General features: G+C 35.5%; 4 protein-coding genes, 1 long non-coding RNA gene and 1 other non-coding gene across 8 annotated transcripts; 3 read left to right on the forward strand and 3 right to left on the reverse strand.

Annotated features, from left to right (window-relative positions):
- On the forward strand, positions 853-2,636 carry LOC104703599 (histone deacetylase HDT4-like). The gene is made up of 8 exons (XM_010419634.2): positions 853-919; positions 1,188-1,258; positions 1,372-1,589; positions 1,716-1,735; positions 1,824-1,859; positions 1,955-2,049; positions 2,149-2,311; positions 2,386-2,636. Exons 1-8 carry the CDS (start codon positions 907-909, stop codon positions 2,433-2,435), a joined length of 666 nt encoding a protein of 221 aa, XP_010417936.1. The 5' UTR covers positions 853-906; the 3' UTR covers positions 2,436-2,636.
- Positions 3,113-3,184, reverse strand: TRNAG-UCC. Its single transcript has one exon. It is a non-coding gene; the product is annotated as a tRNA-Gly (tRNA).
- On the reverse strand, positions 3,409-6,247 carry LOC104703600 (UDP-D-apiose/UDP-D-xylose synthase 1). Its single transcript, XM_010419636.2, has 9 exons — positions 5,800-6,247; positions 5,460-5,552; positions 5,245-5,352; positions 4,777-4,891; positions 4,553-4,686; positions 4,365-4,466; positions 4,161-4,253; positions 3,929-4,064; positions 3,409-3,836 (listed from the first exon to the last, which is right to left on the reverse strand). Exons 1-9 carry the CDS (start codon positions 6,073-6,075, stop codon positions 3,724-3,726), a joined length of 1,170 nt encoding a protein of 389 aa, XP_010417938.1. The 5' UTR covers positions 6,076-6,247; the 3' UTR covers positions 3,409-3,723.
- On the forward strand, positions 9,720-15,459 carry LOC104703601 (protein argonaute 5-like). The gene is made up of 20 exons (XM_010419637.2): positions 9,720-10,450; positions 10,862-11,067; positions 11,177-11,326; positions 11,411-11,541; positions 11,675-11,784; positions 11,882-11,985; positions 12,119-12,254; positions 12,351-12,467; positions 12,569-12,676; positions 12,759-12,830; positions 13,064-13,186; positions 13,270-13,408; positions 13,491-13,612; positions 13,702-13,839; positions 13,925-14,067; positions 14,155-14,217; positions 14,341-14,540; positions 14,619-14,692; positions 14,791-14,885; positions 14,973-15,459. Exons 1-20 carry the CDS (start codon positions 9,785-9,787, stop codon positions 15,175-15,177), a joined length of 3,102 nt encoding a protein of 1,033 aa, XP_010417939.1. The 5' UTR covers positions 9,720-9,784; the 3' UTR covers positions 15,178-15,459.
- Positions 16,493-17,234, reverse strand: LOC109125609. Its single transcript, XR_002032722.1, has 3 exons — positions 17,099-17,234; positions 16,617-16,884; positions 16,493-16,531 (listed from the first exon to the last, which is right to left on the reverse strand). It is a non-coding gene; the product is annotated as an uncharacterized LOC109125609 (long non-coding RNA).
- On the forward strand, positions 18,048-26,499 carry LOC104703602 (syndetin-like). Of its 3 annotated transcripts, XM_010419638.2 has the most exons (25): positions 18,048-18,573; positions 18,666-18,833; positions 18,916-18,990; positions 19,110-19,188; positions 19,306-19,370; positions 19,483-19,572; positions 19,899-19,988; positions 20,104-20,190; positions 20,272-20,355; positions 20,510-20,629; positions 21,208-21,236; positions 21,356-21,488; positions 22,069-22,605; positions 22,732-23,270; positions 23,386-23,449; positions 23,547-23,649; positions 23,756-23,940; positions 24,080-24,205; positions 24,510-24,580; positions 24,800-24,862; positions 25,105-25,177; positions 25,497-25,616; positions 25,820-25,897; positions 25,988-26,038; positions 26,143-26,499. In XM_010419638.2, exons 1-25 carry the CDS (start codon positions 18,316-18,318, stop codon positions 26,254-26,256), a joined length of 3,402 nt encoding a protein of 1,133 aa, XP_010417940.1. In that variant the 5' UTR covers positions 18,048-18,315; the 3' UTR covers positions 26,257-26,499. The 3 variants fall into 3 exon arrangements, with proteins under 3 accessions (XP_010417940.1, XP_019083614.1, XP_010417941.1); XM_010419639.1 differs by lacking the exons at positions 18,048-18,573; positions 18,666-18,833; positions 18,916-18,990 and having other exon boundaries at positions 19,108-19,188; positions 19,311-19,370; XM_019228069.1 differs by lacking the exons at positions 24,800-24,862; positions 25,105-25,177; positions 25,497-25,616; ... (1 more) ...; positions 25,988-26,038; positions 26,143-26,499 and having other exon boundaries at positions 24,466-24,558.

A 26,532-nucleotide genomic window follows, 5' to 3' on the forward strand; every position in this document is an offset into this window, starting at 1 on the left:
GTTGTATTCGGTTTCGGTTATTTTGGATATAGTAATATAGTAACCATTTGGATATTTTTGAAATTTCGGTTCGGTTCGGTTCGGTTTCTTTCGGTTCGGTTTCGGTTTGGTTATTTAAATAAATAACCATAACTAACATAAATTATATTAACATTAACCAAATAAACCAAATATAACCAAAACTAACCGAATATAACCAAAATTAACCAAATATACAATAACAAAAATACAAAAAAGGGAAAAATATGGATTCAATTTTACAAAATAGTATTTAACTTTGTAAATTCAAAATAATAACATTTACATATATTGATTATTTAAAATATTTAATTGTTTTGAATCTAGAAATAATTTATATTTTAAGTTTATTTTATAGTTTTGCATAATATTAAGTATATAATATTTGATATCTTCTAGGTTTTCGGATATTTCGGTTAACCATTTAATTGTCGGTTCGGTTCGGTTCGGTTTCAGTTAGTTTGGATATAGATTTTTACTAACCATTCGGGTATTTGAAGAATTTCGGTTCGGTTCGGTTTGGTTTTTTCGGTTCGGTTTCGGTCGGTTATTTGGTTATCGGTTATTTTGCCCAGCCCTAAGGCCGATTCTTCTACCAAAAAAAAAATCATCAAATAAGGCCAATTCTAATTTGGCCCACTATGAATAAAGGCCCATTAACTTAGCTACCCAAAAGGAGTAAGTCTTTCCATTTTAATTTTTTTGGTTAAAATTGTTGTAAAACCCTACTGGCTAAAAGGAAGTTTAAAGGAGGAGTAAGTAAGAGAGCATCCATATATATAAAGCCGCTCTTTTGTTCTCTTTTTTTTTTCAAACAAACTCTAAAACCCTAAATTTCATCTTCTCAAAGCAGCCACACACATCTTCATCTTTCACTACTCTCTAGCTATGGAGTTTTGGGGTATTGCCTCTCTGAAATTTTATACCTTTATAACTTTCTATTGATAAAATCAATTTTTGTATTCAATAAGCATTGTTCTGTGAAAGAGCCTTAAAAATCTGGTTTTTATATCTCTATTTTAGTCAATAAGCATTGTCATTGTGTTCAAAACTGTATGAGATTGTTTGCTAAATATTAGTATTCTTGGGAGTTTTGGTTTTCAAAGCTTCTGTCTTTTATGAGTTTTTTTGTTTGAATTGGTAGTTGATGAGTAATGGTTCAATTGTAGGAATTGAGGTTAAGCCAGGGATGCCTCTTATGGTGGAACCAGAAGATGGTTACTTACTCCATGTCTCTCAGGTATGTTATCAGTTTTTGTAATTCTTGCAAGTTTCTCTCTCTCTGCTTTGTAAACGAAACTGAACATGGTTAAATGTTATCAGTTGTTGTTGTTGTTGTTACCATTCTCTTAGGTTACCATTGGTGACTTGAATAAGTTAAAAGGAGATGAGAATGTTCCAATTTATGTGAAGCATGGTGAGGATAAGAAGAAGATTATTATCGGAAATCTCTCAAAGAAGTTTCCTCAAATTTCTCTTGATATCTTCTTTGATCAAGAGTTTGAGATTTCTCACAGCTCTGAAAGCAGTGTGTTTCTTATTGGTTACAAGTCCCCTTATGACGATGAACAATATCCTTTGTCCTTTCTTTAGTTTGTATCTTCAATGGTTTATTCAAAATTATGTTCACAAAGCTTGTGTCTGTATATCCTTGATTTGGCTTTTGCTCTGCCTTTTCTTTTTTTCTGATGCTTCACGGATGAGGAGATTGATTCTGGTGAGTTTCTTATTCTTAAGTTAATATTTTGATTTGAATTGTTATCAAAGCTTGAAAGCTTATCTTTTGTCTTTTTTATTTTGTGTAGATTCTGAGTTAGAGGAATACATGGAACAACAATGTGGTAAGCTCACTTTACAAAGCCTACTGTTTTGAGGTAGTTTGAGTTTAGTTGTGACTCTATTTATAAAATCTTAACCTTGACATTGTTATAAAAAGGTGCTTTGCCTCCAAATGAAATGAATAATGAGATCAAGCCTGAAGAGGATGAATCTGACTCAGGCGAAGAAGATGATGAATCCGGCTCAGATGAGGTAGATTTTGCTCAAGGAGTTGCTTGTGTGTAGCAAGCAATGAATCAGTCTAAAAAAGTAATCTTGATTGGTTTTGTCCTGTTTGTTTGCTTTGCTTAGATGGGTTCTGATGAGGATGAGGATGAGTCTGATGAAGAAGACGTAGAGGATGAATCACCTTTAAAGGTTGAGCCTCCGAGTAAGAAGATTCCAAATGGTAAAGCAACGAACAACACAGTTGCATCAAAGAAGGCTAAAGCTGCGTTTCAGAACAAGTCATCAGGTAACTAAAAATCCAAAGTGAAGAGAGATAGAGATGAAACTGGATTAATGAGTTTCAACCATTTTTTGATGCAGGAGGGAAGAAGAAGTGCCCATTCCCATGTGGTTCTTCCTGCAAAAACTAGAGACTCTGCCAAAGTCACATTTTTTCATACAAGTTTATGCTTTTTGATACAAAATTTTGATAGTTATCACCCCTATTGGTTAATGGTTGAGTTACTTGTGAGGCTTTTGGGCTCTTTGAAAATTTTGGATTATTTTCTAATATGTTGTTATGTTGTCTTTTGCGGTGTTAGATGGTTTTAATGGTTATTCTTAATTATAGTTATTTACTGACGGGTGAAGCGAATATTGGCCATAGTAGCATCAGCTTGATCCTTGATCTCAAATTGACTTCTCCTCATGTCAAAATTTCCATTGCCGATACCCATAAGTTGTCTACATATAACAAAAACACATATTCACAATTCTACCATAGAGAGAGAGATAAGATTCGAAACTCGGAAGATCAATTTTAACCTCATTCAGAATATACAATCGAGAAATATTAAATTACATTTTTTTTAACCTCATTGAATTACATTATTGCATATAGTTTTCATGAGCTTATAAATTTATTCATGAATTGGTCACAACTAATTCAAGTTATCCTTTATTAACCACCTTTGTTTGTTAAACACTGAATTTTGTTTTATCACTGAATTTAAATTTTTTGAAAAAATCAAAAGAACATCAGGCAGAATTCTGCGACCAAAGAAATGAAAACAGAGACGCAAATTATGCAAAAGGAAAAACATAATTTTGCGTCTGCCGGGAGTCGAACCCGGGTCTATTGCTTGGAAGGCAATTATCCTAACCGTTGGACTACAGACGCTATTGATTCTGTATTTGCTTTTTACAGTTTTATCTTTATGTAATATCTGTTTAAAAGGTCGTTAAACACCAAAGCTTTTTTTCTTTTCATAACCGTCGGATTTAAAGATCACCAAAAAGTAGTTCTTCAAAAGCTAAGCTTCAACGATGTTCATCCTTTTCACTTAAACTTTACTCAGACAGATAAGAAAATCTTCATTCCTTATTATGTAGAACAGAGAAATACATAAACATTCTTGTAAAAGAAAACACTTCTGTCTATATATCATTCACTACAAACGATTAACCTTTTGCTTTCTGGCAGCTGCAACATACATTGACATTGTGCAAACAGAGTAACAAACCAAACCAAAAAGAGGAAAACTTGTAAGGAAAAATATAAAACATATACTTGGAATGAACCACCGTGATTATACTGTTTTCTTAACAAGAAAAAAGGTTTTCTCTGGGATGAAAAACAAAAAATAGAATCGAATAGAGTAAAATGCCAAAACGATGCGTGTTTAACGAGTTTTGCTGACAATTGAGGTCTTGGAAATTTTACGAAGCCACAGGTTTGGATGTTGCCTTCTTTACAGCTTCAGCGTAGGTCCTGTGCTGATATGTTAAAGTCGACTCCAGCAAGTCCCACAGAGATGTCTTCGGGTCCCATCCTGTTTTTCATAGTAAAAAATCTATCAGATTAGCCATGATCTTTACTCTCTTTAAGCATATTATCATCAATCATGTGAGATGTGGGAATTACCGAGTTGGCGGTTAATGATGGTCATGTCTGGGATTCTCTTGTCACTGTCGTCATAACCTTCCCCGTAAAACTCTTTGGAACTAACATCAACTGTTGGGCTCTCTATGGCTCCCTCTCCACTCACTTTCGCGTAAACCTGAAATATGATTCGTTTTAATATTTGAGAACCGGAGAAAGATAGAAAGAAAAATCCAGCAACTCTTTCAGTTGTTTTGAAACCAATCTTCCTCACCTCAGTCATCATTTCAGCTAGCTGTCGTACTGTAACTTCGTTGTTTGGATTGCCAACATTGAAGATATGCCCATTTGCCCTCTCTGGGTTTTCCTGAAACACATAAACAATATATCAGTGCAGGTTCTTTTGGTTGGATCTCCTTTAAAGTTTAACAGTTTGTAAACAAAAACGACAAAGAATGATATAAGCAATAGAACGTACAATCATCAAAAGGACGGCTTCGATAGCATCCTTGATGTAGATGAAAGTTCTCTGTGATTCTCCACCATCCACAAGCTTGAGAGGCTCACGGCGTAGAAGATTCTGAAATATAAATAGGAATGCATTAATAAAAAGTTGGCAAATATACAGAATGACATTGGATTAAAGACTCGCCTTTGCATACTTACATTACTAAAGCAGGCGAGGACACGTGGGACACCTTCGCTAGGACCATCAATGCCGGGGATGAAATCCATCCTAGGTCCAATCCAGTTAAAAGGTCTTACAATGGTGAACTCAAGTCCATTCTCAGCACCCTCAGCTGTCACAAGAAACAAATGATGTAAACCTTTTGGTTCTTACCACATTATATTCACTCACATGTCAGCTAAGAAAAAAAAAGAAAGCCTACCATAAACGAGTCTCTCAATCAGTTGCTTTGCACACGCATATGACCACCTCTGCTTCTCAATTGAACCAAATATGCAAGGGGAAATATCTTCTTTAAGAACATAGAAAGAAGGATCCTGTAGAAAGCACAACAAACAACATTAGCAAACAATGAAGCCAACCCACGGCAATTGAAGTTCTAGAAACCATGTTTTCTACATATTTAAGATCCCAGACATTCCTAAAACGAATAATATTAGCTATTCTAAGCTTCTACAAGTGTGTGATAGACGACTAGTTATCTAAACTTTTAACTGAACTAAAAAAAAGTTCCATTGGATAGTTCACAGTTAAACTCATATGGCGAGGAAAAAGAAAGAAAATTGTTAGTTTCAACATGTTCCTCAGTACATTCATTGGTGAGATTAATAATAAAATAAAAAAAAAGACAAAAACATGTTGAAAAGCGAAAGGTGCAAAAAGGCATTACGTCACGCAGGGGATGATCCTTCGGAAGAAAGCTTCCTATGGTTTTTCCATATACTTCACAGGTGGAAAAGTGAATGAGACGCTTGTTGTTCTCAGAGCAGTACTTAACCTACACAAACCAACACATCAACCAATCAATTTCAACTAATAATTAATGAGGCACATAACTTGTTTCCATCAATTCTTTAGAACAACAGCTAAGTAAGAAACACATACCACTGGGAGCGCATCAATGAAATTGCTGTAGATAGTATCAAGAGGACGCGTATTGTAATCAGCTGGAGTACAGATCGCAGCAAGATTTATAGTCTGCAGAACCAAAAAAAAAACAAATATCAGAATTACATCAGAAAATCACCAATCTCAACACTGAAGAAAACAAAAAATCACAGATCAACATATCTAAATTCCGAATAACAGATCAGATCTGAGACAAAAATCACGATTACACACTATCAATTTCCTCAACAGTTAAATTATCACACTTAACTAATAAACAACGAAGAACAGAGAGAGATAGATACGAAGAAACAATTTCATAAGCAAATTTATTTACCAGATCCGCCATCTTAATAAGTCCTTCAAGCCTGGAATCATGCTTAATATTGATACGATGAAACTGGATCCGACCACTCCATTCAACGGAATCAGGCTCAAGCAAGTGTTTGATCTTATCGTTGTAAACATCGAGCGCAAGCACCTTATGCGGTGTCTCCGTCATCAGCTTCTCACAGAGATGTGAACCGATGAAACCTCCGGCTCCGATCATGCATATCGTCATCGGTTTTATCGGTCTTCCATCTAGATCCACTCTATTAGCTCCGCTCGCCATGATTACTCTCTCTATCTCTCGAAGATCAGATCAGAAAAATAAAAATAAAAAAATCAAACCCTTCGTTTACAGTAAAGCTTTCTCTCTCTCTCTCTCTCTCTCTCTCGAGGAGATAACACAATGCGATCTAATGGTGACGGTGGGATATTTAACAGAGAAGAAGAAGATGCATCGCATGTGAACAACGGAGAGGCAAATTGCTTTCGTCGAAATTGGAAAATATTATTAACTCTCGGTATCGGCGCGTGGTTTGTACGCACGTTATCTGTATAATCCACGTGATCTCTCGTTTTGATTTGAGAGGATGTGATGTGAGCAAGCAAAAAGATCTGTTTTATTATTTCTTCGACTAATGATTTTATATGATTATTAATTATTATTATGATTGTTAATCTAGTAATTAATTACTTGAATGTGTTTATTTCATTAACTAAAAGTTCTTTTTACAAGATAAATTGCCATATAGCATATATATATGTCGGCAGAAAAAATCTTACCCCAAATCTTAAAGGTTTTTAAGTGACTATATAATAGAAAAATGTGGCAAAACTTTATCAGATTAATATTTACATTTAAAATCATTATCCCGCAATTATAAATTATGCTTGTTAACAATTCAAAAAATAAAAATAAAGACACTTGGTATTAGGGATATAATATCCTATACCTGAAGCTGGACAAAAAATTCTGATAGTATATAAGATATATGGGTCTCTCCACTTATTGTCAATAAGTTTTGAGTTGAAAGCCCACAATTTAATACTTTGAACCTATGTTCGATGAAAAACTCCTTTTGAGATTCGTTTTCCACTTTCGAAATATTTTAAAACCATAAACTCATAGCAATATAAAAATCTATGTCTGAAAATATGAAGGAAACTTCATTTTTGTTATGAAAACACTACAAAAACCTTTTTCTAATTTGGAAACTTAATAAGTAAATAATTTATAAATACAAAAATTTATTATACATATAAATTTATAATATTATTAGTGTTTTAATTCAATTATTCAATATTTATGTTTTAAATTTTTTTCGTTTTAAATATTTATTTTAATATGGTTTTTTGTCATCATTGAATCGACAAGTCCGATTCATAGCCAACTTTTACCACTTGACTAGATACACTTCTTCTTTTAAAATAATTTTTATGTTTGGTGTTTATTATATATTTGTATATACAAAACATTTTACACTTTTTAAAATTAGAGAAAACCTGTTCTTCTTCCCATAACGTTTTGCTTATGTGTATCTATTTTCGTTTTCATACAATTTAGCTTGAATAAAATAAAATAAAAACTGCATAAAATGATCAAAGAAGAATTATATAGCAGTACCAAAAATGATAAATAAAGTAACTGTTTTGGAATCATATGGCAGTAACTATTTTGGAATCATACAAAGGGTCTTCTCGACATAGACGAAAACTTGACCAAGTAACATTGGAATTTTGCATAAGATAACATTTTCATATGCGATTTACTCATTTTACATACCCATGAAGACGTTTAGTTATCTACAACTTTTGGATATACCATTTTTTGAATAATTTGTGGATTTTGCCACTTAAAAAAAAAAAGAATATGTATTTTCCATTGTTTTTAATACAATATGTAATTCATATCAAATACTAAATTCTAAGAACAAATAAAACCGACTAAACTTAAATATAACGAATAAAAAGCATGTTAAATCATATTAATATAACTTACAAACAAAATGGTAAAATCCATAAACTATTCAAAAGGTGGTAAAATCAACAAAAACCACTCCAAAAAAGTTTTTTCATAGATGATTTCTTTACAAAATGATACGTGAATAACTTGTGTTCCTATAGACTAGATTGGCAAAGGGTTTGTAGAGACGTTACAGTGAAAACGCTAAGTCTCAACGTTAATCAAGAATGTATTCATATCTTTCACACGTGTAATGAAAAAGTTGAAACTGCTCTAAAAAATTAAGCGTTATCATGCTAGATATATGAGAGTTTGAAATATTATTTTTAAATAATTATCACTTAAAATATTTTAATTTTGAAGCCAAAGTATTCTACTTAAAAAATATTTGACTTGAATCCAAATAATCAACAATATATTAAAATATGTTTTTAATATTCTCTTATTCAAATTTTAAATTAACATTTTAAAAAATATATATTTAAAATGGGCTATGTAAATATATATTTTAAAAATTTTATGTAAATTTCATATGAAGAGCTTGTAGATGATTTTTTTTTGCTTTCCTTATTTGTTTCCGAATAAGATGTTTTCATAATTTAAAAAAAAAAACAAAATTAGTCTTACTTACTATTAACATCAATCGCAATAATCTTTGAATTTTGTTTCATTACCATTTTAAACACGGTAAAAGAAGGAACATTATATTGTAGTCGTTAGTCAAACTCCACTAACTAAAAATCCATTTATAACATAAGAATTTAGAATAGTGACAAATATAAATAAGGATTAGCATGCTTTATATACAAAATTACTTATAATACCCAAAAAAATGAATATTAGATAATTACAAACATTCAAAGATTGTTGTTCACTATAAAAGAAAATAGTTTATTTTCATATTCATTAGCGTTAATATAAAGCAGTCTCACAGTGCAAATATACTAAAAATCCATAAAGATAATACAGTAATAATAATAATTTCTGAAAAAATAATAATAATTCAAAATTCAAACTCTCTAATAAAGAAAAAACAAATAAAGGAAAAAAGCTTATTCGTACGACATGGGTTGTATAAATTAATGAAAAAGATAAGAACAACCAAAACATTAATCCCAAAACTTTTACTAGCATTTTTAATTAACATCGGTAAAAAGACAAAAAGAAGACCTCGTAACCAATGAACCCTGCCTGCCTTAAGAAACTGATGTGATGGGGGTGTGTAGTTAAAGAGGGAATTATGAATGTGTCAGATATATATATATATATATGATATATATATATATGATATATATATATATATATATATATCAAATCATCAATCATAATTAGCTGAGATGATAGTTATCTTTAGTCTTTATTATTCAATATTTAAGTAATACAAATCTTCTTTATTACTATTCAATATTCACTAATACAAATCTTCTTTTGACTTCTAAAAAATACAAATCGTTAAATGTTTCTTTCGTTTTTCTGGTCTTCTATATTAAAAAGGATCACGAATTCTAAGTTTTCAAGTAAATACAAAATAGAAAAAGCTGGAATAGTAAATAACATAGTCCCAATAGTGGTAAAATCTGTTATTTTGTCTCTACTCTGGTTCTGGGTCTGCTTCTGCTTCGGCATAAAGCATATGCAGACTCCAATTCATGAAAAAAGAACACAGACTTTATTAATTTTTTTTTTTATAATAAAAAGTTAAATACAGGTAAAAAAAGCACAGAGGAAATTACGACGATCATGGTCACGAAGCTACGAGGCCAAAACAGTCAATTACAAATTTCTGCACGGTTAAAAAAAGAGAAGGCAAAGCGGCAAGGGTAAAATCGTCAGAAACGAGGGGGCAAAAACTATAAGGGTAAAATAGTAATCTTGGTTCCTTTTTAACTTGCAGTTTTTTTTTATAAATACGGGACGTCGTCCCACTCTCTACACACAGACACAGTAAACCATTTTTCTCTCTCTCTCTCTCCATTTCTGAAAAGATTTTTATTTCTTCTTCGGGAAGGTTTCTTCTGCTTTCACAATCACAATGTCGAATCGTGGCGGTCACGGCGGCGCTGGTCGTGGCGGCAGAGGAGGACGGAGGCCTGACCAGTCTTCTGCTCACGGTGGCCGTGGTGTTCCTTTTCCGTCTAACCAGTCTTCTCCTCACGGTGGCCGTGGTGTTCCTTTTCCGTCTAACCAGTCTTCTCCTCACGGTGGCCGTGGTGTTCCTTTTCCGTCTGACCAGTCTTCTCCTCACGGTGGCCGTGGTGTTCCTTTTCCGTCTTCTGGTCACGGTGGCCGTGGTGTTCCTGTTTCTCGCGGGAGAGGTCGTGGTAACGTCGGAGCCGGAGATCTGACGGCGACGCAAGTTCCTGTTTCTGCCGGGAGAGGTCGCGGTAGCGTCGGAACCGGAGATCCGACGGCGAGTCAAGTTGCGTCTTCTTCTAAGGCGACGGTGTCTGTTGCTTCTTCTTCGTCTAAAGAGGGAAGCAAGGTTACTACTACGGAGGTTTCTGACGCTGCTGCGGCGTTGTTGAAGCTTCAGATTACTCCGACTGAGACGAAACCGGAGGCTACGCTTTCACCTGCGTCGTCGAAGGCGGTGACGCATCAGTTACGGCCAGGGCGTGGTATTGTGGGGAGGAGAATCACTGTTCGTGCGAATCATTTCCTTGTTCAAGTTGCCGATCGTGATCTCTATCACTACGATGTAAGTCTCTCTCTTTCGATTTCAATATTTTCGTCTCTTTCACGAAGTTTAGGAATTTTTGTTGTTTTTTGTGAACCTTGTACGTCTTACGACTTTGATTTTGTCGTTTGTGTTCATCTAGCGTTATTATTCACTAGAATCGGCGTTAAAGACTTGATTTTGTCGTTTGTGTTTATCGTTGGGGTTTTTTTTTTCTTATTTGAGGAAGCTACTGTTGTTTGTTCTTTTATGTTGATCTGATGTATTTTCGTATGTTTTTCAACAAGTTCGTAGACATTTTTTGACATGTTGAATCTGTTTTTTTCAGTGTCTGTGTTTATGACTTGTTTTTTTTTGTCATATAGCGTTGTTGTTTCATGAATGGAGATGTACGGCTAAAACTTTGTTTTTTGTTTTTTTTTTGGGTTACAGGTTTCGATCACTCCTGAGGTGATATCAAAGACAGTGAACAGGAACGTGATGAAAGAGTTGGCTAAAACATATAAAGATTCTCACTTGGCAGGGAAGATTCCTGCGTATGATGGAAGGAAAAGCATCTATACTGCTGGTGCTTTACCTTTTGAATCGAAAGAGTTTGTTGTGAATCTGACGGAAAAAAGAGCTGATGGTTCTTTTGGGTAATGCCTTTTTAAACTCTTCGTAGATTGGTTTGTTTGTGTTGTTCAGAAATGCTCGTTGCACTTGTATTTACATTTTATTGTTTGGCATTGTGATTCTTTCTGGCAGGAAGGACAGACAGTTTAAAGTTGCTATAAAGAAGGCGTCAACTCCTGATCTTTATCAGTTGCAACAGTTTCTGCGTCAGAAGCAAAGAGATGCTCCCTATGATGTTCTCCAAGTTCTTGATGTTGCTCTCAGGGATACGCCCTCTCAAAAGTAGGAAATTTGGAATTTGCTTAAACTTCCGTATTAACAAAAGCTATGCATAAACTTACGATTCCCTGTATTACTTCTGTGCAGTTATGTCTCTGTTGGGAGGTCTTTTTTCAGCACTGGTTTTGGTAAGGGGGAGCTTGGAGATGGTATTGAGTACTACAGAGGTTATTTCCAAAGTTTAAGGCTAACTCAGATGGGCTTGTCGCTTAACATTGGTAAGAACATGTTAAATGTTTTCCTGGGTTGATGCTGTTAATTAAATCTCTTCTTTTTTTTGGTTGAGATTTCAGTATTCTACTTGTTTTTGATTTTGATGCATTATAGCTATGTTATTTTCTTATGATGCAGACGTTTCAGCAAGATCATTCTATGAACCGATTCTTGTCACAGACTTTATTAGCAAGTTTCTGAATATAAGGGACTTAAGCAGACCACTTAGGGATTCAGATCGGCTTAAGGTACATCTCTGACTATACTCCACATTTAAATTGTTAAAATTATTGAAAGGGATGCCTTTTATACTTTGTATCTTGAAAATCTTATGTTGGTATCTAGGTGAAGAAAGTTTTGAGGACACTAAAAGTTACGTTGGTACATTGGAAAAACGAAAAAAGTGCCAAGATTAGTGGGATTTCCAGATGTCCCATCAGTCAGCTAAGGTGAAGATGCTTTCTTCATTCAGCCTTGACCAAGTGCAGAATCATTGAACTTTGTTCGGTGCTTTTTCTTGAAAGAGGTGTTTGATCTTTGGTTATAAAGTAGCTGATGTTTCTTTTGTTCTTATAATTTCAGGTTCACCTTAGAGGACAAATCAGAGAAGACGGTTATACAATATTTTTCTGAAAAATATAATTATAGGGTGAGATACCCGTCTCTACCTGCTATCCAAACTGGGAGTGACGCAAGACCTGTCTACATACCCATGGAAGTATGATTTCAGTTTAATCATCTACTCTTTTATCTCCATCGTTTTCTTGGATGCATTATGTATCCTTAAATATCTGGTTGTTTCTGGTTTTTGCAGCTATGTAAAATTTCTAAAGAGCAAAGATACACCAAAAGGCTCAATGCGAAGCAAGTGACGGCGTTGCTAAGAGCTACCTGCCAACGACCTGAAGATAGAGAGAAATCAATCAAAAAGGTAGGTTTTATCCTCTTTGCATCACTGTTTCAATAATTCTTCGATCGTCTTTAATCTTGCACGTCTGTTTAACATCACGTTTTCTTTTTTTCTGTTATTAGTTGGTTGTGGAAAATAATTATAACGATGATGATGTGAGCAAGGAGTTTGGGATGTCAGTGACTTCCCAACTGGCCTCGATTGAAGCTCGTGTACTTCCTCCGCCATTGGTGATTTTCTCAACTGCACTTTTGTTATTACATTGCATTTTCTTTTCAATGTTGCTCATCACGATGTTGTTTCTGTTTACAGTTGAAGTACCATGAGAGTGGTAAAGAGAAAATGGTAAATCCACGCCTAGGACAGTGGAACATGATTGACAAGGTAATACTGTAATTGACTATCATTAATGCTTTCTGTAGGCACTTGAAGCTAGATATGGAATATACTTCTATTTTTCTCTTTTGATAAATATTATATTTCTCTGCTTTGGATTTGGATGTGGAAGAAAAAGTTGGTGATGAAGATTGTACTTAATGCTTCTATTGTGGTTTAATGTGTGTTTTTAAAAAATTTGCATCTCATACCTCCCATTGGCTGTGATATGTGTGCTACAGAAAATGGTTAATGGAGCAAAAGTTACGTCTTGGACTTGTGTAACTTTTGCGACACGGATTGAGCAAGGTTTACCGCCAGAGTTCTGCAAACAGCTGACTGGGATGTGCGTCAGCAAAGGAATGGTCTGACTTATCTCATGCTGTTGGGTTCTTGTCACAATGTCACACCCGAAAAGTTACTAACTATTTTATATTATGTATACCAGCAATTTAATTCACAGCCTATTATTCCGCTCATCTCTTATCCGCCTCAAAGAATTGAGGAAGCTCTCTATGATATCCACAAAAGGGCACCTGATCTCCAACTATTGATTGTCATATTACCTGATGTGACTGGATCGTATGGTAAGTCTGTAAAAATGATTGGTTATATTTGGTGTAAATTTATTTCGACAATCTGTTCATGAAGTTCTTTTTCTGTCTGCAGGAAAAATCAAAAGGATCTGTGAAACAGAATTGGGGATCGTCTCTCAGTGTTGTCAACCAAGACAAGTTTCTAAACTCAATAAGCAGTACATGGAAAATGTCGCATTGAAGATCAATGTCAAGGTCTAGTCATCTATGCTTCTTATTGTTTAATGTTTTAATCATTCAATTGTACTTATATGATGGTGTAAAACGGTTATTTTGTATTACAGACTGGGGGAAGGAACACTGTTCTTAATGATGCTATCAGAAGAAACATACCTCTTATTACTGATCGCCCAACCATAATCATGGGTGCTGATGTTACTCACCCGCAACCTGGAGAAGACTCGAGTCCATCTATTGCCGCTGTATGTATTATCTTGATTAATATTACGTGTATCTGATTTTATTACTGATTCATCAGAAAAGGTAATTCTCTTCTGTAAACTACAGGTTGTGGCCTCTATGGACTGGCCTGAAATAACAAAATACCGAGGATTGGTTTCTGCTCAGGCTCATAGGGAAGAAATCATTCAGGACCTGTATAAGCTGGTACAAGATCCCGAGCGAGGGTTAGTCCACTCTGGTTTAATAAGGTATGAACAAAATATCTACAACTTTATATTCCATTTTCTATTGTTTTTGACAAGATCAATTAAAAGGGGCAGTACTTGTGATTTCAGGGAACACTTCATAGCATTCAGGAAAGCTACGGGACATATACCTCATAGGATCATATTCTACCGGTAAGTGATTTTCCTTGAAATGTAATAATAATCTGCTCATGATCATGTTTGGCTTTACTTGAATGTAAAGATCTGTCTATGAGCAATTGACCAGGTTTTTCTAATTGGTTTCTCTTTATGCAGTGATGGAGTAAGCGAAGGGCAATTTAACCAGGTTCTGCTCCATGAGATGACTGCTATACGCAAGGCTTGTAACTCTCTCCAGGAGAATTATGCCCCTCGTGTCACTTTTGTGATAGTCCAGAAACGACATCACACTCGGTTGTTCCCTGCTCAACACGGGAATCGTGATATGACTGATAAGAGTGGCAATATTCTTCCAGGTTTCCACAATCTCCTCTTCTCGATCATCTTAATTCTTTTGATGATCGAATCTTTAATATATTTTCATTTCTTCTTAGGTACTGTGGTTGACACTCAAATCTGTCATCCAAATGAGTTCGACTTCTATTTGAACAGCCACGCTGGTATACAGGTATTGATTGCTTCCAAGAATCTAGACCCAAATTAATGAGATCATTGTCTCTGCATAATTATATTATTAAGTTTCTTCGAATGTATGAATGGTAATAGGGAACAAGCAGGCCAGCACATTACCATGTGCTTCACGACGAGAACAGTTTCTCAGCTGATGCCTTGCAAACGCTAACCAACAACCTTTGCTACACGTAAGGAACAACAACATTGTACATTTTCTTTCTGACATCTTTAACTGTCTGATCTTATCTCGCTAAAAAAAAAAAAAAATTATGCAGGTATGCAAGGTGCACGAAAGCAGTGTCAATTGTGCCACCAGCTTACTACGCACACTTGGCTGCTTTCCGAGCTCGCTATTACATGGAGAGTGAGTTCTCAGATGGAGGCTCGAGCAGGTCGAGGAACACAACTAGTGGAGGTCCAGTCGCTTCGCAGCTCCCAGCAGTAAAAGACAACGTCAAGGAAGTGATGTTTTATTGCTGATGAAGTGATGATACTTCTCTCTTTGGCCAGCTTTAATTGCCGTTTGAAAAAACTATATTCTGCTCTCGGGTTTTTTTTATCTCCTTTTGGGTTTGGCTTGAAATATTCTGAAGGACTCAGCCGACTTTTTCTCTTAGGATTATATTTATGGGTTTTGCTGTTGACGATGATGGTCTGATGACTAGTTTGTCGTTTGTGAAAAACAAAGCGTTAATTATGGATTTTTGGATAAATGATCTGGCTCAGAAGTTTTCACATAAATGGTATTTTGCCTTTAGTTTTTTTACCCTTATCTTTGAGAATTTAACTTACCCTGCCACTGTTTTTTACTCTTCTTTCTTTACTTTAATAGTTGACTTCTCATAATTTTGATGAAACTGAGAATTCAAGTCATGTTTTTTATCTAAGGGCATCATTAATGAGAGAACTTTTTTTTGTGTTCTTAGATTAAATATATAGTGAAAATAATGTTAGATCAGTTGTTAAGATCATAGGTAAAAAAAATGGGAGAACTAATTATGGTGTTTTTAGAAAAAAAATATAGTTAAATAATGTAAGATCAGTAGTTAAGATCTTTTGTTAAAAATTTCAAAATTTCAAAATTTGTTTCAAAATTTTTCAAAAATTTCAAAATAAATTTCAAAATAAATTTCAAAAGAACATACTTATATAAATTTCAAAATACAATACCAAATATGAACAGTGCTACTATGTTTGTGTGTGTCTAGATATAGGAACTTGTATAAGAGATTTGATCATTGGATGTTGCTGACGAATTTCTGGAATTGGTAAAAGAGAGTGGCCATGAAAATCTTCAAGATGTGGTTGCTGCAGCTAAAGCGATCAAAGGCCTCGCTGAGCTTGTGAAGGGAAATATTGAATCCGGTAAAGAAACAAGCCTCAACCTTTCTTCTATGTTTTTGTACTGCACAGTAAGTTTGTGTATAGTTTAATGGTAAGGGTTCTCTTGGCTGCAGCCGAATCTTTATTTCGAGGACTTGAGAATCATGAAAGCTGCAAAGGTGCACACTACTATTTTTTCTGTTAATATGGAGCTAGCCCTGTAGTGTATATGGTGAAATCTGATTTCTGAGACTTCTTTCGTAACAACATAAAAATAGGTAACTTCTTTCATAACAACATAAAAATAGGTAACATAAAAATCTGTTAAAAGATCAGTTGGAAGTTAGCCGGACCATGAAAAACAACTACAAGAACAGAGATACGAAGAGTTTGAACACAAGAAAGGAGAGGAAGAATGGGTATAATAAGCTTGCTTACATGCATATACCATACACATGTAAGGGTCTTCGGATTTGTCAGCCATGTCAAGCAGATGCGAGTATTCCATCAACTGTTAGATACAAGAAAAACATAATCAATAGAAACCAAAAGATAAAGAGGTTCTTTCATTATAATCAAAATCTAAGAACACAAACCTCAGCCATCTTCTGAAGCATTGTCATGGGTTCAAAAATGATGACATGAAGAGTCACCATAGATGTAACATCAGAACCTATGTACTTCTGCATCATCTTCCAATATCCATATCACGTTCGTGAGCAATCCAAGAATCAGTTTTTTTCTTTTTCTAACTCTTTAGTAAAACATAACTCTTGCTTCCACCTTCCTCTTGTTGCTTCCTCCTCTGCATCCGCAGTACTTCCCTCTGAATTAATTACTTCAAGCCCTTCATATCCCATCAAACTAAACAAAAAGCAAACATAGTTGATTTCTTTATAACCACACACACAGACACACACAAAATTCCCCAATTATAGCTCAACAATTAAATGATTATAACATCCCAATACCAAAACGACACAATAGTTTCCAGCATAATAAGTATGTGAATCCAGCCCAGCTGAAGAACTGAGGATCCGAAAACGAGAAATTGTATTTGAGGATTTGAATTCGTTACCCGTTAACTGATTTGGACATGACCGATCCAAAACTGGTGATGGATGAAGCAATAGAGGCGAAGAAACCGCCGCTGTTTTTTGGATCGTTAGAAGCCATAACCACCGCTGATTAGATCGATCAGCGACGGAGAAGACGAAGACGCTGAGGAGACAGAGGAGATGAGGTAATGAAAATGAAACGATCTCGCGGTTGCAAAAAAATTGTTTCCAATCATATTACGCCCGTCACAGTAGAATAACCCAAAAAACAGTTTTACAATAAGATCAATTAAACTGATCTAAGCCCACTTTTTTATTTTTTCCAATTTAAATAAGCCTAAGAATACACTAAGTGTTACACCTGGCCTAACAACGTAGTAAAGGAACTAGTCATCAGAGCATGCTCCTTTTCAAACAATATGCTCCTTTTCAAAGGACTCTCAATGTAAAAGGCTAACCGACTCTCATCCGTAGGTTGAAAAGCTCCTTTTCAAACAATATGCTCTCTCATCCGCAGCGCAGCCACAAATCAAACCCTAATTTCATGCTGCGTCTTCTGTGACATGTTGGATTTCCCGAACGGACCAAACTAACCAAACAAAAAATATTTTTCGGTTATAACAAATCTCGGTTCTGCCTTAATTTTGCCGGCTTTAATTAAATCTTTTTAAAAAAAAAATTTGGTTGAATTGGTTAATTTCGATTTTTGGTTCTGCTCAAGATTATAATAAAATTGTTTTTTTTTTGTTTTTTGTAGTTTTGACAGAGGATTTTATAAGTGAAATTATTTTGTAATCCCATAATTTTAATAGAGTAAACACTAATAGAAAACATTATCATATTTGTCATTTACCATTATTATTAGAGAAAATTTGGAAGAAGAGTGTAAAAAAAAAACAAAAAAAAGTGTCGTTAATCATTTTTTATGGTTGGGTAAAAACAAAACAAACCAAAACCAAAGAGAGAGACCACACCACACCACTGTCGAACCAAAAATAAAAAAAGTCTCCTTCTAGATCTCTCTCTTCACGATTACTTGAACGATCCGATTTGTGTGACTCGCCGGAGAACAACAAAAAAGAAAGTAAAAACACATTCCGATCTTGAAATCGATTCACTCCTCTCTCTCTCTCTGTCTCTCTCGCTCTCTCTCAGTATTGGATTTAGGAAATTGTTTTGATGGATCAATCATTGATCTTACTAGTGCTATAAAAAAGATGAGATTTGAGATTGAGAGATGCAGCCTAATCTCTTCCCATTCGGCACAGTTTTGAGTAATCCATTCCTCTTCAATGGCGGAGATCTAAACGAACTTGGTTCTGGTGCTGGATTCGAGAGCTCTAGGGTTTTCTTCTTACTCCCTTTCTTATTATCCCAAGGCGGCAGTGGTGGGATGGATTTGTCCAAGGTTGGTGAAAAGTTCCTCAGCTCTGTTAAATCCGCTACTTCGCTTGGTCTCTTACCTTCTCCTCCTTCCTTCTCCGATCGTCCTGAGGTAATTTATACTCAATTCTCTCAACTTTGTTCCAATGGAGTTTTTAGAGAATTTGGAGATTTGAAGTTATAAAAAATCCAATTTTTTTGTAGATTCCTGCACGTGCTGCAGCTGCTGCGGCGGTTGCTCGTGCTTTGGCTGGACTTCCTTCTGATCAGGGGTTGAGTATATCTTCTACTGCTACTGAGCTTAGTTCAATTTATGGGAATAGACCTCTTCCTCAACAAGTTGAAGAGCTTGAACAAGGGTTTTATGAAGAGGTGTGTGTGTGTCTGCTTTAGTTTGGTGTTTGTGATATTGGGAGATGGTGGTGACATTATAGTTTTTGTTGTTTTCGTGTAGGATTTTGATTCGGTAATGCATATTTTGGAGAATGTACCGGATGATCAAAGTGAGTTGGCTTATTTTGAGAAGCAGGTAACTAACTCCTCTCAAGGAATTGAATATTGGTCTTATCCTGATTCCTGAAAGATTAAGAATGTTGATGAACGTTTTTAGTTAAGGAGTTTATATGGTTTTTTTTCTTAACTGTGTAGGCCACCTTGAGGTTGGTACAGCTGGATAGAGTGGCTGAAGATCTGTCTCACCATGTTATGGAGCATCATGAAGTAATGGGTAAGTACCTTGAATTGAAAAGACTTGTCGTTTTTTCCTCTTTACGAAAACACGATGTCGGTTGAGAAGACCATAATGCGTTTGGTTTTGTGAATATTAATATTTGCTTTTGGCCAGTGAAGGGGATGAATTTGGTTAGAGAACTTGAAAAAGATTTGAAGATTGCAAATGTCATCTGCAAGGTATCGGTTCCATATTCTAAGCTTTACATAAACAATTCAGTGGATTCATTTTCTATTTTATCTGTAACTGGTTTGAACTTGGTTGTGACTGTTTTTGTGTGTTTCTTGCCAGAATGGAAGACGAAATTTGACTTCTTCTATGAATGAGGCCTCCAGAGATCTTATTGTACACAATCATTCCAAAAAGAAACAAGCTCTTCTGGTAGGATTCTCTATTTATTTCAGACATCTAGGCTCCATTGTCGTTTCTTTAATCTATTTTCTTGAAATTTTGTTTTCATGTGTTATATAGTTTCCTTCCATCAAAATGCACGGAGGTTGTGTAGAAAATTACTCTATATTATCACCTATTAGAAAGTGACCAAGTATCTGGTCTGTTTTAATCTCTTAAGGATTTGTATATGCAAGTACTTTCTTAGATACAATCATACAATCTATTGTGTAATCTCGGCTAATCAGCAAGGGCTTAAGTGTTTATGTTAATATTCAAACATACTGTTAAGAATGTTTAAGTTACTCTACTCGCAGGATATGCTTCCTATTCTAACCGATCTCCGCCATGCAAGAGTAATGCGGTCAACTCTTGAAGACCTTGTTGAAGAAGGAAACTATTGCAAGGTTGGTAGTTTACCTCCGTCTCTGTTGTATACTACCATGGTTTTCTTATATGGATTATAGTAATTTTATGATATGAAACTAAAAAGAGATGGGAAATATATTCCTTCTTATGCAGGCGTTTCAAGTTCTATCGGAGTATTTGCAGCTTCTTGACAGTCTATCTGAATTCTCAGCAGCCCAAGAGATGACCCGTGGTGTTGAGGTAGTTATGGCTTATTCATGACCAACAATTGTCTTTATGATTCTATTTTCAGTCGGTTGAGCTTCTCATACTCTTTTCAAGGTTTGGTTAGGAAGAACTCTTCATAAGCTGGATTCACTATTGTTGGGCGTTTGCCAGGAGTTCAAAGAAGATAGTTATGTAATGGTTAGTAAGCCAACTAATTCTCATGTTAATCTCTATAGCTTTCTCCTTAAAATATTTAAACTATAAGGATAGAATTGTGGGCCTTCAGTTCAGTCAGCGGGCAGGAAATTTTGTTCAGTGGCGTATTTAACTTGTTATGTACTCATACTTTTAGGTCCTTGACGCTTATGCACTGATCGGTGATGTCTCTGGTCTTGCCGAAAAAATACAAAGCTTCTTTATGCAAGAAGTTATCTCAGAAACCCACTCAGTGCTAAAGACCATTGTTGGGGAGGTATGTGATTTTATTATTCAATTGTTGCTCCTGTAGAATGTATTCATGCATGCTTGGATGGATGGTTGGATGTATTGAGCTTGCTGGTGTATGGTGCAATCCTGTTTTTCCCCATTTTTTCTGGTGTATGGCAGTCTTTTTCCTTGTTGCGCACTTCATGCCGACCTCTTGCTAATAAACTTTCCGGCCTCATATAAGAATGGAAAACTTGAGCTGTAGATTTGTTTCGGTACGAGCACTGCCTTTGTGCTAATCATCATTTCGTAGATGTAACTTTTGATCCTAGCAGATACACGAAATAGAAATTTAAAATATGGAAAATATAGGGTATACAGATAGATATATTGAATGGTCAACAAGTGTGGTGTTTTAATAGATGACATCCTTTTTTTTTTAGAATGTAAAGACCGCTACAGTTTGTTTTACATGTTCTGGTTTATCTTATACTCATAGATGCAATTACTGTCATAGGCGATAATTCTTTTTTACTTATGATACTTACAAACCACGAAATGAGTTTTTAAAGTCAGCATATCAAACCAATCAGATATTTGATCCATTCTTTGTTGTTTTTGTAGGATAACAGTGCTGCTACCCAATATAGTAGGTATGCTCTATGCACCTGAGTTATTTCTGGTACCTATTACAGTATCTAGTATTTATCTCTGGCACCTTTTTGTTTGGATTCTAGTATTCCTGCTGATTTTTTTCTTAAATTAATTTCAGACTTACCTACAGTGACCTATGCCTTCAGACACCAGAATCCAAGTTTAGGCAATGTCTTTTGAGAACACTAGCTGTGCTGTTTCAGTTAATATATTCATACCATGAGATAATGAGTTTCACGCCAGAAATGAAGGTAGGTTCCTTTCCCTGCTTTAGTTTGTATTTAACATCTTCTGATTACCTTGATTGGGTTCTTAAAACACCCCGTGTTTCGAATTTCAATGCTATAATATTTGTTGTTAGATATCATAGTCTTAAACACCTCTGTTCAGGCTTTTCACCTATAATCTGAGCAGAACTATACCTAAACTCATTATATAAAACATTTATCTTTTAAGCTGTAATTAGTGGGAATCTTAGCATTTGTTTATAGTTTCTCTGTGTGTTTGTTTAGTTTGGTAGTGTAGAACTCTAAGAATGCTTTATTACTTTATTTCCTAGTTAACAAACAAATAAGTGTTGTTTGTATCTATGTGCTCCATGTCTGGTAACTGATTGTCCAAGAATTTTGATAAGTTGTTTGATTTCAGTACAATACTTTTTTGTTTCATTCCTAAAACAAGTTGTTTAATAATAGGTCCAATATTTTCTCTTTGATGGTTTATCTTATACATTGTCGACTTCCTTTAGATAATTTTCTGTATGTTGTCCGCGTCACTTCGTTTAAATTATCTCTAATGGTTTATAAGGGCTAAGCTTCTGAACTGGAACAGGTAGAAAGTTTGATCTCACCAAGTTCTAAAACAACTCAAATGGTTGATTCAGTAACTAGAAGTTCATGCGACCCACAGGATGGGGGCCTCGCATCAGCCATGAGTTCTGGAAGTATACCTTCTTGTACAATTTCTGCTGAAGAGTCTGATGGAAGTGGAACATCCAGTTCCGTGCAGCAGGTGCTGCAGGCGTCTGATAGTGCAACAGATGAGCCTAGAGATTCTGGAGATGCAGTATCATGTGGCCAGTCGCCATGGTACTATCTACGAAAAGAAAGTGCAGCTTTTGTTTCAGAAACTCTTCAGAGAGGACGAAGAAATCTTTGGCAACTTACAACGAGCCGTGTCTCAGTTTTGCTCTCTTCCCCAGGTGCTTCATCAACAAGTATACATCAGTTCCTAAAAAGTTATGAAGACCTGAGCATCTTTATCCTTGCTGGGGAAGCATTCTGTGGATTTGAAGTTGTTGATTTTAGGGAGAAGCTAAAGGGTGTATGTGAAAATTATTTCACTGCGTTTCATAGGCAAAGCATGCATGTAAGTTCAGTTTCACATGCCCATTGGGCTAACATTGCTAATACCACATACCTAGTTACTCTCATGCATCATCTCTCCTACATAATAACGTGAAGGTAAATTTTGTTTGGTTTTTCTCCCTAACAGGCGCTTAAAATGGTTCTGGAGAAGGAGACATGGACAAAATTGTCTCCTGATACTGTGCAAACTATTAATTTTGCTGGTCTTGTGGGGGATGGGGCTCCCCTAATTATTTCTTCCCGCAGTGCCACTGGTTCTTCCAGATTCCCTCACTCGAATAAGTCAAATAACTCGGTTGATCCAAGTGGTAACAGGAGTGGATTTTCTTATTGGCTGAAAAGTGGAAACCCCTTCTCAGCAAAGTTAACTCACTATAGAGAAGATCAAGACTGCTCCTCAGCCAATGGAGCTATCTCTCGAGATGATGAAGGGAATGATAGTATTCACGATGATGTTGTGAATCCCAAGATAAGAGATAAAATACGCGTTAATGGAGGTAGTCCGGTTTCCGAAGATGAAAACGAAGACCTTCTTGCTGACTTTATTGATGAGGATAGTCAGCTTCCAAGACGAAGTTTTACACGTAGTCAATCAAGGACTTTATCTTCACATTGTACTAATGAGGATTTGACAGCTCAAACAGGATCGTCCCTTTGTCTTCTAAGGTAATATATGCCGCTTAGCAAATGTTTGAAATTATAATGTCAGCCTTTCTATCGCATATTTTCCCCAGGTCACTTTTATGACATCGAATTGCATTTACTGTGTTCGTTGTCTTAGATCAATGGATAAGTACGCGAGGCTTATGCAGAAACTAGAAATTGTTAACGTTGAATTCTTTAAGGTACCAATCCTAACTCTTGGAATTCTGCAGATATCTTTACTATTCTCCCTCGATTTCTAGTTTAAAGCTTCTCTTACTCCTGTTTGAAATTTTATAGGGAATATGCCAATTGTTTGGGGTCTTTTTCTATTTTGTATATCAAGTATTTGGTCAAGAAAATACTAATTCAGGTGGAAAAGGAGTCGCTGACTCTTTCAATCGTGAGTTACTGATTCGTTCCTTTTGTAAAGTTTCCACCCCCCTGATGCTACAATATGGAAAGCCATTTTGCTCAACATAGATATACTTCAAAATGTTGAAATGCAGATCGTTTGAAAAGCAGCTTATCCCGGATATCACAAGAGTGTGAGCAATGGATAAAACCTAACCTTACATCATCACCTTCTTCTTCACTTGCCTTTCCCAACACAGTTCATAGTCTTGCGGACGTGACTCCAGCAAATCCCTTAAATACTTCTGGTCACTTATCAGGCGTATCTTTTAGTCTCAAGGTATAACCTGAACCATTCCTATTCATTTATTTTTTCGCGTACTTCATGTATGAAGTGTGAGAAGAGAAGAGCAGCTGCCTCACTTCTTCATTATATCTCAAGGTTGTGTAATGAAAGGATTCTTTATTATCGCTTGCAGGAAAGATGTGCTGCAGTGGACACTGTTTCTCTTGTGGCTCGGATATTACATAAATCAAAGGCTCATCTCCAATCAATGCTTATGTCAAGAAATGGCTCTCTGGTTGAAGACTTTTTTGGTCAACTGGTATGCATCTCTTTCAGTTTTGATTCCTTACATTAAGAGAAACTCTGGTTGGAGCCTTACTTTGCTATGCTGTTGACAACATACAAACTTATTATACAAAGACCTCTGTAGCATCTAATAGGCTTTTGGCTTTATCAAATAATGGATTATGCAGGACCTGATCATTAGTTTCATTGTATTCTTTTGCGAAACTAATTTCTCCTATATATATATATATATATATATATAATGAAAAACTATTTATATACAATATGTGGTAGCAAATATATTTGAAGGAGTTGCATTAAGTGGAATGATTCATCAGGTTGGTTCCGTACCTGATCTGACAGAGCACATACATAGGACAACTGCGAGGATACTGCTGCATGTTAATGGGTAAATTGCCAATCTATTTTGAGCTTGTGCTTCAAAAGAAGTTATTAGATAAATTGCATTTTTTGTCTCTTGCGCCTTCTGTTCTTGTTCTTATTGACCTCAGGAGTTTTAAAACTGTTACATTGAATGTATATACTGTGAATTCATTGGTATGCTAAAGTTGAACACTGGTTCTCAGTGGGGGTATGTATATTCATTCAGCTTCAACTAATTTTACAGATATGTCGACCGGATAGCTAATTCGAAATGGGAAGTCAAGGAGCTTGGAATGGAGCATAATGGGTTTGTTACTTCATCAATCTTTTACACTATTTTCCCTTTCAACTGAATCATGAAGTATTTAATGTTCATAGTTTCAAAACTGGTTTTTTTAGAAAAAAAATTTCTCGTTTTGTACAAAACTATAATTGGCAAGCTACCTGTTTAACTGCCGAATTTTGATTTAGAAATTTAATGCACTGGCGTGCTGGACCATTCATTGCATCGCTACTATGTCATATGTAATAAACTCTTTAAATGGACAGGTATGTTGATTTAATGCTCGGGGAATTCAAACACTACAAAACAAGGCTTGCTCATGGAGGCATTTCACCGGAGGTAAATTGCTCTCTAACCTCATCAATTCCAGAAGTTAACAATATTGCCAGAATATATCAATGCATGCATCTTTGGATTGGGACATCAGTGGTGACTGATTTCCTGAGCCCCCTACTAGTAGTTTGCACCTGTTGAGGCTTTTTGGTTTTGTATGTGTGTGTGTGTGAGACAATCAAACTGAACATAATTCTACTGCATAATCAATCAACTGACGGACAGCATGCAATTTAATTTGATTAAGAAATCAGATTGCGAATGTTCTCTTATAAAACTATAGTGAAATCTGTATCCATTTTAAACCTTTTTCATATATTTGTAGGTCCAAAACCGCCTACTGGGATATGGAGTTGAAATATTTGCGGAGATTCTTGTTGAAGGTTTATCACGAATAAAAAGATGTACTAATGAAGGACGTGCTCTCATGTTATTAGATTTTCAGGTACTGTTCCTGCTTTTTTTTCCAAGTGTTCTCTTCTACACAAGATCAGGAACTGTATACATGAATAATAGATGTTTCAATCAACATTGACAGGAGGACATTTTAATACTAATATAGAAAATTCACATAAACAACACAGCTGCAATTCAGATATATTGAATCACGTGAGTCGGTTTTGATCCAAATTATCCATCTTCTTGTAGGTTCTAATAAACGGGCTACAGCACTTTGTGCCTACAAATGTGAAGCCGAAGTTACAAATAGTCGAAACATTTATCAAGGTAAGCAACACAGAAACTCATGTGTATATGCAGACTCAAAAAACAGAAACATTTGTTACAAGCTTAAACCAAAATCATCACTCTTTTCAGGCATACTATCTGCCAGAGACGGAATATGTTCACTGGGCAAGGGCTCGTCCGGTAAATAAACAAATCTTCGGTCTTGCATAAATCAAACAAACCGATGAATTTTGCTTCTCGAGTAGTTTGATGAAAATGTGTAAACATGGGTTGTAAATATACAAGAATATACAAAAGCGCAAGTCGTGGGACTGGTGAATTTAGTAGCCACCATGAAAGGTTGGAAGAGGAAAACGCGGCTGGAAGTTATCGAGAAGATCGAATCAGCTTCTGCGTAGAACAGTCTAGAAGCTTTTTGGAATCTTCAGCAACAGCAAGTAATACTTCTTTTTCTTTCTTTCTGGTCTTGTCCTGTCTGTTCTTACTTTTGCATTTGTATCGAGTGGTGTAAATTTGAGGATAGGCCCCTTCTTCGTAGTTTACTATTGGTTTCGTGTAAAAGATCCTCCTGAAGTTGTACATTTTTGAAGATTTGTAACGCACAACTCTTCTTCCCTTTAATTACTTAATTAATGTCTTAAGTATTTGTATTAAACCCGATTCTTTTACTTTCT

Source organism: Camelina sativa, chromosome 7 (genome assembly GCF_000633955.1).
Source record: "Camelina sativa cultivar DH55 chromosome 7, Cs, whole genome shotgun sequence".
Lineage (NCBI taxonomy): Eukaryota > Viridiplantae > Streptophyta > Magnoliopsida > Brassicales > Brassicaceae > Camelina > Camelina sativa.